The following is a 12,131-nucleotide window of genomic DNA, read 5'->3' on the forward strand; positions in this document are numbered from 1 at the left end:
TGGTGTGGTGGCTCATGCCTGGGAACTCTGTGCTTTGGGAAGTCGAGGCGGGAGAATCACTTGAGTCCAGGAATTTGAGACCAGCCTGGTCAACACCGCAAGATTACGTCTCTACAAAAAATTTAAAAAATTAGCCAGCTATGGGGGCACTGATCTGTGGTCCCAGCTACTCAGGAGGCTGGGGTGGGAGGATGACTTGAGCCTGGGAGACTCTGGGGCTGCAGTGAGCCATGACTGTTACTACACTGACCTGCACAACAGGGTAAGACCCTCTCTCCAAAAAAAAGTCCCCCAAATCCTGGCGTGCAGCTCTGCTGAAATCCGTTTCTGTGCAGCTTTGGATGTGCTCTGAGGCCCCTTTGCCTGGTGTGACTACCTGCAGGTCTTGGGGGCTTTGGCTGCCGGAGGAAGAAGATTCCCCAGTCCTGTGTGTATGGAGCAGGGAGGAGTTACTGAGGAAATTAAAATGCATTTGGAGCCGGGTGTGGTGGCTCACACCTGTAATCCCGGCACTTTAGGAGGGCAAGGTAGGAGGATTGTGTGAGTCCAGGAGTTTGAGACCAGCGTAGGCAACGTGGTGAGACCCCACCTCTATTAAAAACCCACAAAACTCATTTGGGATGACAGGACAAGGAAAAAGAAAAATGAAGGCCACCATCATTGACATGCTGATTATTGCTGGAAGGCAAAGGAGAATCCTGAAGAAAGTTTGTAAAGCACCAAATTTCGAAGCTCAGAGGGGCTTCCAGGAGCTGTTTCTGGGTTTCGTACTGATGAGTGCTGCATTCCTGCCTCCCAGTGACCTCCAGCTTCCGCCCAGATCAGCCGCTGCTTCCTTTTCACCTGTGTGCTCTTGCGGACTTAATTTTTCTATTTTTATTTGTGTGGTTTTTTTTGTTGTTGTTTTTTGTTTGTTTTTTAATTTTTTGGAACAGGGTCTGGCTCTGACGCCCAGGCTGGAGTGCAGTGGTATGATCTTGACTCGCTGCAACCTCCGCCTCCTGGGCTCAAGCCGTCCTTCCTCCTCAGCCTCTGGCTGATATTTGTATTTTTTTGTAGAGACGGAGTTTTGCCATGTTGCCCAGGCTGCTCTTGAACTCCTGGGCTGAAGTGATCTACCTACTTCAGCCTCCCAAAGTGCTGAGATCACAGGTGTGAGCCACCGCACCTGGCCTCTCTCACTGACTTTAAATGGAAGGTCTCTTTGAGGTCAGTGTGCTTTTCAGCTCCTGAGGGACAGCTGGGCCCTGAGGCCCGTTTTTCTCCGGGTGTGGTAGACCTGGTGTTCGGTGGTCCCCACTAGATGAGATGAAGCCAGGGAACCTGTTTTTGTGGAGTAGGAGTGTATCAGTCCGTTTTCACACTGCTGATAAAGACATGCCTGAGACTGGGCAATTTACAGAAGAAGGAGGTTTAACTGGACTTACACCTCCACGTGGCTGGGGAAGTCTCACAGTCATGGTGGAAGGCAAGGAGGAGCAAGTCCCGTCTTACATGAATGGCAGCAGGCAAAGAGAGAATGAGCAAGACACAAAAGTGGAAACCCCAAAAAACTGTCAGATCTCGTGAGACTTACTCACTACCACGAGAACAGTACTGGGGAAATGGCCCCCATGATTCACTTATCTCTGACCAGGTCCTTCCCACAACACGTGGGAATTATGGGAGTACAATTCAAGGTGAGATTTGGGTGGGGACAGAGCCAAACCATATCAAGGAGAAATGGATGTTTGAGTGATATGCCATCATCCCTGTGCAGGAGTTGGGAAAGAAATTGTTCCTCACAGGGTTCTTTTGTTTGTTTTTTTGAGACAGATTCTCTCTCTGTTGGGGCTGGAGTGCAGTAGTGCCATCTCGGCTCACTGCAGCCTCCTCCTTGTGGGTTCAAGCGATTCTCCTGCCTCAGCCTCCTGAGTAGCTGGGATTACAGGCGTGTTCCGTCATGCCCAGGTGCTGGGATTACAAGCATGAGCCACCACACGCAGCCAGAGGGCTCTTCTTAAAGTTTTAATTAACAGATGGACATATAACTTCAAGCTTGATTAAAAATTCTGAAAAGGGCCAGGCGCCGTGGCTCACGTCTGTAATCCCAACACTTTGGGAGGCCGAGGCACAGGGATCACTTGAGCCTGGGAGATCAAGACCAGCCTGGGCAACATAGCAAGACCCTGTGTTTATAAAAATTTTAAAACAATTAGCTGGATGTGGTGGTGCATGCCTGTGGTCCCAGCTACTTAGGAGGCTGAGGTGGGAGGATTGCTTGGGTGCAGGAGGTTGAGGCTGCAATAAGCCGTGATTGCAGCCTCCAGCCTGGGTGACAGAGTGAGACTGTCAAACAAACCCTGAAAGGAAAGTCAGCACCTTTAGTCACTTTGTGACCGGCCCAGAGGAACTGCCTTTGACTAAAGCAGAAACTCTTTATGCTTTAAGAATTGACTATTCTGTGACTGTTCTCCTCTACCTTTTAATAGTTATTGGAAATGCAGCTGACCAGATAGATCCTGCCGGATGAGTGTCCTTCATTGTCTGTGCCTCCCATTTCTATTCCCATAGGTGTTTATACGGGAGCTGATCTCCAATGCCAGCGATGCCTTGGAAAAACTGCGTCACAGACTGGTGTCTGACGGCCAAGCACTGCCAGAAATGGAGATTCACTTGCAGACCGATGCCGAGAAAGGCACCATCACCATCCAGGTACCCTCCTCAGTGTCCAGGCGTGTGGCAGGCCCGGCCATGCAGCAGGGACAGGACTTGCCTTCTAGTGATGTCTCTGGGGTCCCAGGGACATACTGGCTGTCCGTACCACCAGGATAACTCTGGCTATAATTTATTGTTACAGTAGCACTCATTCATTATAGAAAATTTTGGAAAAGCAGGTAAGCAGAGATGATTTGAAATCACCCCATCATCCAGCAATAACTACTGGTAACATCTTAGCATATGGCCACACGGGGTTTTGGTGTTTGCAGTTATTAACATGTCTAAACATATCTTATTTTTAATGTACTCTTTTTGTATTTTTAACTGTGTTTTCCCCTCAAAATGCAGATGAAGCAGTGCTGTGGCTGCTGCCGTAGCCTCGTGGAAATTTTAAGGCTGAAAAGTTAGAAAGGCCAAAGAGGGTCAGGTAGGGGCCCTGAGAGACATTACATCCAAAGACAGCTGCCTCAGGACCTGTTGTCCCAGGGTCATGGCGTCATTGCGGGGGTGTCTATCTCTGTGGAGAGGTGGAGAGGCTGGCCTCGGTGGGATCTGAGTATTCCCTTTTAGGGTGCTGGCATGCTCTGAAGGTCATGCCCCATAAATGAATGCAGGCACGCGTGAATGAATGTACTTGCGAAGGGATGGCTGTTTTAATTAAAGGAGGGGCTTTTGTGAGGTGTCAGCTTTATGCACTCCCTCTTGGGTTTAGAGAATCCAGACTGAGCACCGTGGTACGTGCCAGCTGTTTGTCGTAGCTCTTGTTCATAAGGATTGTGTGGGGAGTGGGTTTCCTCTCTCCCTGCCTTCGCTGAGCTGGCCTGGCTGTGGAATGGGCCCTGTGGCCAGGGCTGCAGCGCCCTGCGCTTCCCTCCTGTTTTCAGCACAGAGGTTCCTTGCAGATGATTGAAAATGGATGTGCTGGGGCAAGGGGTCGTGGGGACGTGATTCGTGGTCTTTAGCAGAGCGGCCAGTCCTCATGTGCCAGTACTTCCTGGTACTAAGACTATTTATGTTACAATAATGGTCTTTGGTTTTGTGTTTTGTCTTCTTTTTTCTTAAAGAACAGTTCTAGATTTACGGAAAATGTGAGCAGGTAATTTAGAGTTCCATTACATCCTTCGGGACCCAGTTTTTCTATTCTCAACAGCTGATGTGAGCATGGCCCATTTATTTCATTTGTTTTCTTTTTTTTTGGAGATAGAGTGTGGCTGTGTGGCCCAGGCTGGAGTGCAGTAGTGTGATCTCAGCTCAGTGCAGCCTCTGCCTCCCAGGTTCAAGCAACTCTCGTGCCTCAGCCTCCTGAGTAGCTGGGATTACAGACGTGTGCCATGATGCCCAACTAATTTTTGTATTTTTAGTAGAGATAGGGTTTCACCATGTTGGCCAGGCTGGGCTTGAACTCCTGCCCTCAAGTGCTCTGCCTGCCTCGGCCTCCCAAGTGTTAGATTACAGGCATGTGCCACCATATGCGGCCCATTTATTACAATTAGTTAACTAATATTGATACATTATTCTTACATAAAGCTTTAGAAAAGGAGGCGTTCTTGTGGGGTCTCAGAGATGCTATGCCATTCCGTCTCCTACTGGTATCTCAGCGACATTGCTTTTTGTTATTTTTAGGGGATTTTTTTTAGGGAATAAAATATGCAGCCTTAATTTATCACTGTCTAGCTTGAATTAATATTTAACACTTCAGTGTAGGAATCTTACAATAGTATCATTCCTGTGGCAAAATCATCTTTTTCTTTTGATGTCAAATATTTTATGTATATACCTGTTGTAAACCCTCACAAATTCCTTTTTATTTTTGTTTGAGACAGAGTCTCACTTTATTGCCCAGGCTGGAGTGCAGTGGTGTGATCTCACCTCACTGCAGCCTCTGCCTCCCGGGTTCAAGCGATTCTCCTGCCTCAGCCTCCCGAGTAGCTGGGTTTACAGGCACCTGCCACCACACCCGGCTAATTTTTGTATTTTTAGTAGAGATGGGGTTTCACCATGTTGGTCAGGCTGGTCTCAAACTCCTGACATGAAGTGATCTGACTGCCTTGGCCTCCCAAAATGCTGGGATTACAGGCATGAGACACTGCGCCTGGTCTCACCATTTCCTTTTAAAATCACATTGTGCGAGTCGCCTGGCAACAGATGATTTCTGTTTACATCTGAAAAATCTATAGTTATTATTTTTTTTTAGTAAATATTTTAGAACAGATTTCAATTTTCAGAAAAATTTTAAAGATAGTACAGCGTTGCCATCTACTCCAACACCCAGCTTCCCTTATGATTGAAATCTTATGGCCGGGTGCAGTGGCTCACGCTTGTAATCCCAGCACTTTGAGAGGCCAAGGTGGGCAGATCACCTGAGGTCCAGGAGCTCAAGACCAGCCTGGCCAACATGGTGAAACCCTGTCTCTACTAAAAATACAAAAATTAGCCAGATGTGGTGGTGCACACCTGTAATCCCAGCTGCTCAGGAGGCCGAGGCAGGAGAATCGCTTGAACCTGGGAGGCGGAGGTTGTGGTGAGCTGAGATCGCGCCATTGCACTCTAGCTTGGGCAATAAGAGTGAAACTCGTCTCAAAAAAAACACAAAAAAAGAAATGTTGTGTTAGTATATTACATTGGTTACAGTTAATCAACCAGTATGGGTATATTATTCTTAACACAAGTCTATTCAGATTTCCTTAGTTTTTACCTCATGTCCTTTTTCTCTCCTAGCATCCCACATGACATTTAGTTGTCCTGTCCCCTTAGCTCCTCTTGGCTGTGACAGTTTCTCAGATTTTCCTTGTTTTTGATGACGTGGAAGATTTTTTTTTTTTTTTTTTTTTTTTTTTTTTTTTGAGATGGGGTTTTGCTCCTGTTGCCCAGGCTGGAGTACAGTGGCGTGATTTCAGCTCACTGCAGCCTCCGCCTCCCGGGTTCAAGCGATTTTCTTGCCTTCAGTCTCTCGAGTAGCTGGGATTACAGGTATGTGCCACCACGCCTGGCTAATTTTGTATTTTTAATAGAGACAGAGTTTCTCCATGTTGGTCAGGCTGATCTTAAACTCCCAGCCTCGGGTGATCTGCCCGCCTCGGCCTCCCAAAGTGCTGGGATTACAGGCATGAGCCACCGCACCCAGCCTGACCTGGAAGGTTTTTATGTTTGTTTAGAGTCAGGATCTTCTTTTCTCTCCAGGTTAGGGTGCAGTGGTGCTAAGGTGCAGGGTTCACTGCAGCCTTGACCTCCTGGGCTCAAGTGATCTGCCACCTCAGCCTCCTGTAGCTAGGGCCACAGGCACTTGCCACCATGCCCGGCTAACTTTAAAAAAATTATTTTTTTGGCCGGGCATGGTGGCTCACGCCTGTAATCCTAGGACTTTGGGAGGCCGAGGCGGGCAGATTGTCTGAGCTCAGGAGTTCAAGACCAGCCTGGGCAACATGGTGAAACCCTGTCTCTGTTAAAAATACAAAAGAAATTAGCTGGGTGTGGCAGCATGTGCCTGTAGTGCCAGCTACTCGGGAGGCTGAGGCAAGAGAATTGCTTGAACTCGGGAGGCAGAAGTTGCAGTGAGTGGAGATCACACCACTGCACTCCAGTACTCCAGCCTGTGCGACAGAGCGAGAAAATTTTGTTGTTGTTGTTGTTGTTTTTGTTTGTTTTTTTTGTAGAGGCAGTCTTGCTTTGTGGCCCAGGCTGGTCTCAAACTCCTGGGCTCAAGCAGTTTTCCCACCTTGACCTTTCAAAGTGCTGGGATTACAGATGTGAGCTGTTGTGTCCAGCCCTGTGTTTTCTTCTAGCGGTTTTATAGCTTTAGCTCTTATATTTAGATCTATGATCCATTTCAAGTTAATTTTTGTGTATGGTGTGAGGTAGGGGTTGAGGTCTAATTTTGCTTATGGGTGTACAGTTGTTTCAGTACTATCTGTTAATAGACCTATCATCCCCCATTGAATTACCTTGGAATCTTTGTCAAAAATCAAGTAATATACTTTCTGTGCAGCTCTGTTCCTGTGCTCTGTTTGGTTCTTTGATCTATGTGTCGATCCTTAAATGCCCACATCGCACTGTCTTAATTATTGTTGCTTTATAGGAAGTCTTGAAATTAGGTATTTTAAATTCTCCAACTTTGTTCTTCAAAATATTTTGAAAATTTTCTAGGTTCTTTGTATTTCCATATACATTTTAGAATCGGCTTGTCATTTTCTACAAAACCTGTGAGGATTTAGATTGGGATTGCAGTGCAGATCAGTTTGGGAAAAAATAAAAATAAATTGAAAATAGGAGCTATTAGTTGCATTTTCTCCTTTACCTTGGTCTAACATTAACCTTTCCCTTAAGGACTCTATTTAAGTTTCTGATGTATTAAACACTTAAATGAAACTTATATTTAATGACTGATACCAACTGATATTAATTTTAAGTAGTTTTTTTATTCATAATTATTACATGATCTACAATAAATGAATCAGGCTGGATTTTGGACTTTTCATACCAGCACCTCAGAAATAGTTGCCCAGAAGCCTCTTGGTGTCATGTTTCTTATTGGCTGCTGGGGCCCATGAAACATGCACATGTGTGCACTGCAGTAACTGGTGGTGATGTGGTTTTGGCGCCCCTTCTGCCTGTGCTGCCTACAATGGGAAGGCTGACAGCTGGCCCGTCTCCCTGGCCTGCTGCTTGCTGTGGATTATTTGCTGAGTGGCACTGACCACCCCTGCTGTGCCAATCTGGAGACAGCACTGATGCCCGATAATAGTGGGCTCCCATGGCCCCTGCAGGCTGTCCTGGAGAGGAAGCCTTTAGAAAGGAACTTCCTAGAAGAAAGTTCAGAAAACTGTTTCTGAAGGCCTTTGTCCCAATTCATAGATGTGGAGGCTTGGAGCGAGCTGTTTTATTTAAGGTGGTCTGCACATCATAGCAGAGCAAGCTGGTGCTGCGGCTACGTTATGGGCATGTTGAGTGAGGAACTGCAGATGAGAATCTGACTGGGCTTTGAGGAAGGAGGAGCCCATGGTCAGTAAGGCCTTGTGTGTTCACCAGCGCGTTGGTCTGTGTTGTGATTCAGGCTGCTATAGCTCAATACCTTAGACTGGGCAATTTATAAACAACAGAGCTGTATTGCTCACAGTTCTAGAGGCCGGGAGGTCCAAGAGCAAGGGGCCAGCAGATTGGGCATCTGGCAAGGGCCCTTTGTCTCAGGCAGCGCCTCTTGCATCTTCACACAGAAGGTGGAAGGGGCAGACAAGCTCCCTCAAGCCTGTTTTCTAAGGGCCCTACTCCCATTCATGAGAGTGGAGCCCTCGTGACTTGATCACCTCCCCAAGGCCCCACTCCCAGTGCCATCCCCTTGGGACTTAGGTCTTAACATATGGATTTGGGTGACACTGGCACTCAGACCAGAGCAGCTGCAACAGGATAGGCCAGATAGAGGTTCCAACGCAAGGGCTCTGCCTTCCCGCAGGAGAGGCGTCTGTGCCCGCTCTTCCCATGGTGGGGGGGTGGGTGTGGGGGCCGCGTGCAGAGCTGCGCCCCCAATGCCTGCTTCCTGCTCTCCTCAATCAGATCATTCTGCTGGATTGAGAGAGCCACCAGAGGAGGGGACCGCTGTTCCCCAGAACCACAGCCAGGGAGAAGGCATGGGGGCCACCTCTTGCTGGTGGGAGAGCTGTGCTTTTCCTAATTGCTGGCGTAATATTTTTTTTTCGGAATGGTTTTTAACAAACAAAGCAACTTTCTGCTGTCTCTTCCTGTTTTCTCTGGTGAGGCCAAGCTGCTATGACTAGAATTAGTTTTCTTTTTTTCTTTTTTTTTTGAAATGGAGTTTGGCTCTGTCACCCAGGCTGGAGTGCAGTGGCGCATTCTCAGTTCACTGCAGTCTCTGCCTCCTGGGTTCATTGGGTTCAAGCAATTCTCCTACCTCAGCCTTCGAGTAGCTGGGACCACAGGTGCTCGCCATCATGCCTGGCTAATTTTTTTTTTAGTAGACATGGGATTTTACCATGTTGGCCAGGCTAGTCTTGAACTCCTGGCCTCAAGTGATCCGCCTGCCTTGGCCTCCCAAAGTGCTGGGATTACAGGCGTGAGCCGCCGCGCCTGGCCCCTAGAATTAGTCTTTTCTGATGAGCATCTGGTGCTACCTGGCTGGGCCCTGTCTGGCCAATGTCACTGACACCATTTGAGCCCCTGGGACTGCTGGTGCACTCACCCTGCTTTCCAGGTGCTGGGGGCTTGGCGCGTAGCATGTCTCTCTCCTCAGGATACTGGTATTGGGATGACACAGGAAGAGCTGGTGTCCAACCTGGGGACGATTGCCAGATCGGGGTCAAAGGTAAGCGTGGGCCCCCCACACATCCTCCCCATTCCCCTCAGGGTGCAAAGATCCCTCCAGTAGGGGTGGCCCTGGGTGCTAGATTAAGTAAGAACATTGTCAGTTGCATGCCACGCAGTGGGTACTTTGGGAACACCTCATGACATGACAGCCATCCCTCAGTATCTGGGAGTTGGTCCCTCAGTATCTGGGTTCCAGTATCCTGGTTCCAGGATGCCCCTTGGATACCAAAGTCTGCAGATGCTCCAGTCCCGGATTAAAGTGGTGCCATATTTTGTAGACACATCTTCTTTTATGCTTTAAATGATCTCTAGATTACTTATAATAACTGATACAACGTAAATGCTAAATATAGATATAACATAGTTATGTTTTTTATACTACTTTTTATCATTGTGTTGTTCTTTATTTTTTTCTGAGTATTTTCGATCCTTGGCTGGTTGAATCTGCAAATGTGGAACCCGTAGATATGAGGATCAACTGTACTGGCTTATTGTAGCCTCCGCCTCCCAGTTCAAGCGATTCTCCTGCTTTAGCCTCCCAAGTACCTGGGATTACAGGCACGAGCCACCACGCCTGGCCAATTTTTTGTATCTTTAGTAGAGACGGGGCTTCACCATGTTGGCCAGGCAATCCTCCAGCCTCAGCCTCCTGAGTAGGTGTGACTACAGGTGCATGTGATCACGCCCAGACCCACAGGGCAGTTCTGACCAGAAGCATCAAACCCACAGACATTGCATCCCAAGCCTGGTCTCATGCGTGACGCTGTGTGACAGGAGACTGATCCCTCTGACCCTCTCTGCATCAAGCCCACAAGGCTCAGGGAATCGACTTTGCAGAAAAGTGCCATGACGCACAGCAACACATTTGGACTCAGACCAACAGCCTGGGAACCTCCAGCTCTCGCCCTTTTCCAGCTGTGGGCAAAGCACTTATTTCAATCTCCTCATCTATAAAATGAAAACACTAGGTAGGCTGTGGTGGCTCACGCCTGTAACCCCAGCGCTTTGGGAGGCCGAGGCAGATGGATCACGAGGTCAGGAGTTCGAGACTAGCCTCACCAACAGGGTGAAACCCCATCTCTACTAAAAATACAAAAATTAGCTGGGCGTGGTGGTGGTACCTGTAATCCTAGCTGCTCGGGAGACTGAGGCAGGAGAATCACTTGAACCCAGGAGGCAGAGGTTGCAATGAGCCGAGATCACGGCACTGCACTCCAGCCTGGGCGACAGAGCGAGATTCCATCTCAAAAACAACAAAAACAAAACACCTACCATAACTGTGACTTTACCGTCCACGTTACGTCTTTTGTTGTATTTCTCTCGAGATTGGTCTGCTGTCCTGTGTAGTGGCCACCAGCTGCATGTGGCAGTTTAAATGTAAATGCATTAAAATTAAATAAAAGGGGACGTTGAGCTCCTCAGCTGCACAGGCCACATTCCAGGTGCTCGGCAGGCTGTCACATTGAACCTGGCAGATGCAGAACGTTCCCATCATTGGAGAAAGTTCCATCGGACGGCGTGGGCCAGGGCAGTGGGCGTGTGTATTTTCCTTGATTTTGGCCTTAGGACCTTTGGCAGTGTTAGAGTAGAAGAAAAGTGCTGTGCAGTGCTTACGGACGCATGCGTGTGGTTCCTACTCTTTTTCCCACAAAGTGTAGACTCCAGGAGACTTGAATATGGAAGCCAGTTTGGAGCCTCTCCTCACTCCTGGCCTTCCTATGGAAGGAGCTTATTCAAGGGAAAGAGCTTATTCAACCTGCTCTTTCCCCACCCCCAGGTGTGACCCACAGGCCTCCACCTGTCTGGGACAGGCAGGACTACGGGCTCTGGGAATCAAATGGAATACACACTTGTCCCACTGCTGCCAGCTGGGTGTCCTAGGGCCAGTGCGTCACCTCTCTGTGACTTAGCTCTTCGTGTGTAGAATGGGGTGGAAAAGTACTCAGTGTGGCTGTTTTAAGGATGAAGGGGTCTGAACGGTGCCAGCAGAACAGCCACGGTGTTGTGATTGTCTGCTCTCTGGAGGGGACGCTGCCTCCCTAACCGGCCTCTGCCCCACAGGCCTTCTTGGATGCTCTGCAGAACCAGGCTGAGGCCAGCAGCAAGATCATCGGCCAGTTTGGAGTGGGTTTCTACTCAGCCTTCATGGTGGCTGACAGAGTGGAGGTCTATTCCCGCTCGTCAGCCCCGGGGAGCCCGGGTTACCAGTGGCTTTCAGACGGGTGAGTGATGATTGTTGCCTGCCAGGCAGCTCAAAGCTGAGCTGGAGCCCTTAGCATGGAGTTTGGAAATACACAGGCATTTTCTGGGCTTTTTATGTGAAATCTGACTCTCCCACTTTGGGGAGTCAGTGACTTTTGTGGCTCCAAGTGGCCCGTGGCGCCTGTCTGGTCCCATGTGGTTGGTCACCACCACTGCGCTCGGGAAGGCAGGCCTGGCCCACGCTGAGCTCCTTTCTCAGTGGCTGAGCTGCAGGACTGGCCTGTCCCCCGGTGGCCCCTCTGCAGCCTCCTGTGACCGACCTTCTGCAAGAGCTCATTCCACTTCTTCCTGGCCCTGGCATTTCCTGGCTTTGCCTCACCAGCGCACCTCTGCCTCTATAGGGTGAGGAGCCTGCTGGGGGCTTTTTTTTCTTTTCTTTTCTTTCGGGATGAAGTTTTATTCTTGTTTCCTAGGCTGGAGTGCAATGGCACAATCTTGGCTCACTGCAACCTCTGCCTCCCACGTTCAAGTGATTCTCCTGCCTCAGCCTCCTGAGTAGCTGGAATTACAGACATACGCCACCACGCGCTGCTAATTTTGTATTTTTAGTAGAGACAGGGTTTCTCCGTGTTGGTCAGACTGGTCTCGAACCCCGGCCTCAGGTGATCTGCCCGTCTCAGCCTCCCAAAGTGCTGGGATTACAGACGTGAGCCACCGCGCCCGGGTCCGAGGGCTTTCTAGCGGGTGAGCCGCTTCCAGCCAGCCGAGGCGTCCTCCCTCCATGATGCCATTTCTGCTCCACAGTGTGTGCAGTGTGCTCAGCTTGACTCCCCACTCTCCCAAAACTAACATTCCTGTTTAATTCCACGAGAGCAGGGCTCAGAGTCAACTGGGGCCAAGGCATCAACACGGCC

The 12,131-nt window shown here is 49.1% G+C and overlaps 1 protein-coding gene across 2 annotated transcripts in view; it reads left to right on the forward strand.

The window, feature by feature from the left end:
- TRAP1 (TNF receptor associated protein 1) overlaps positions 1-12,131 on the forward strand; it is a 59,718-nt gene that overhangs the window by 27,160 nt on the left and 20,427 nt on the right. Inside the window, exons 1-4 of one of the 2 annotated variants that reach the window (XM_030799189.1) lie at positions 1,131-1,209; positions 2,554-2,694; positions 8,942-9,013; positions 11,077-11,237. In XM_030799189.1, coding sequence (XP_030655049.1) covers positions 1,192-1,209; positions 2,554-2,694; positions 8,942-9,013; positions 11,077-11,237 — 392 coding nt within the window. In that variant the 5' untranslated portion in view covers positions 1,131-1,191. Of the gene's footprint in view, positions 1-1,130; positions 1,210-2,553; positions 2,695-8,941; positions 9,014-11,076; positions 11,238-12,131 lie in introns of those variants that run through there. The other variant, XM_030799188.1, reaches the window with a different exon arrangement.

This window comes from Nomascus leucogenys, chromosome 18, assembly GCF_006542625.1.
Source record: "Nomascus leucogenys isolate Asia chromosome 18, Asia_NLE_v1, whole genome shotgun sequence".
Lineage (NCBI taxonomy): Eukaryota > Metazoa > Chordata > Mammalia > Primates > Hylobatidae > Nomascus > Nomascus leucogenys.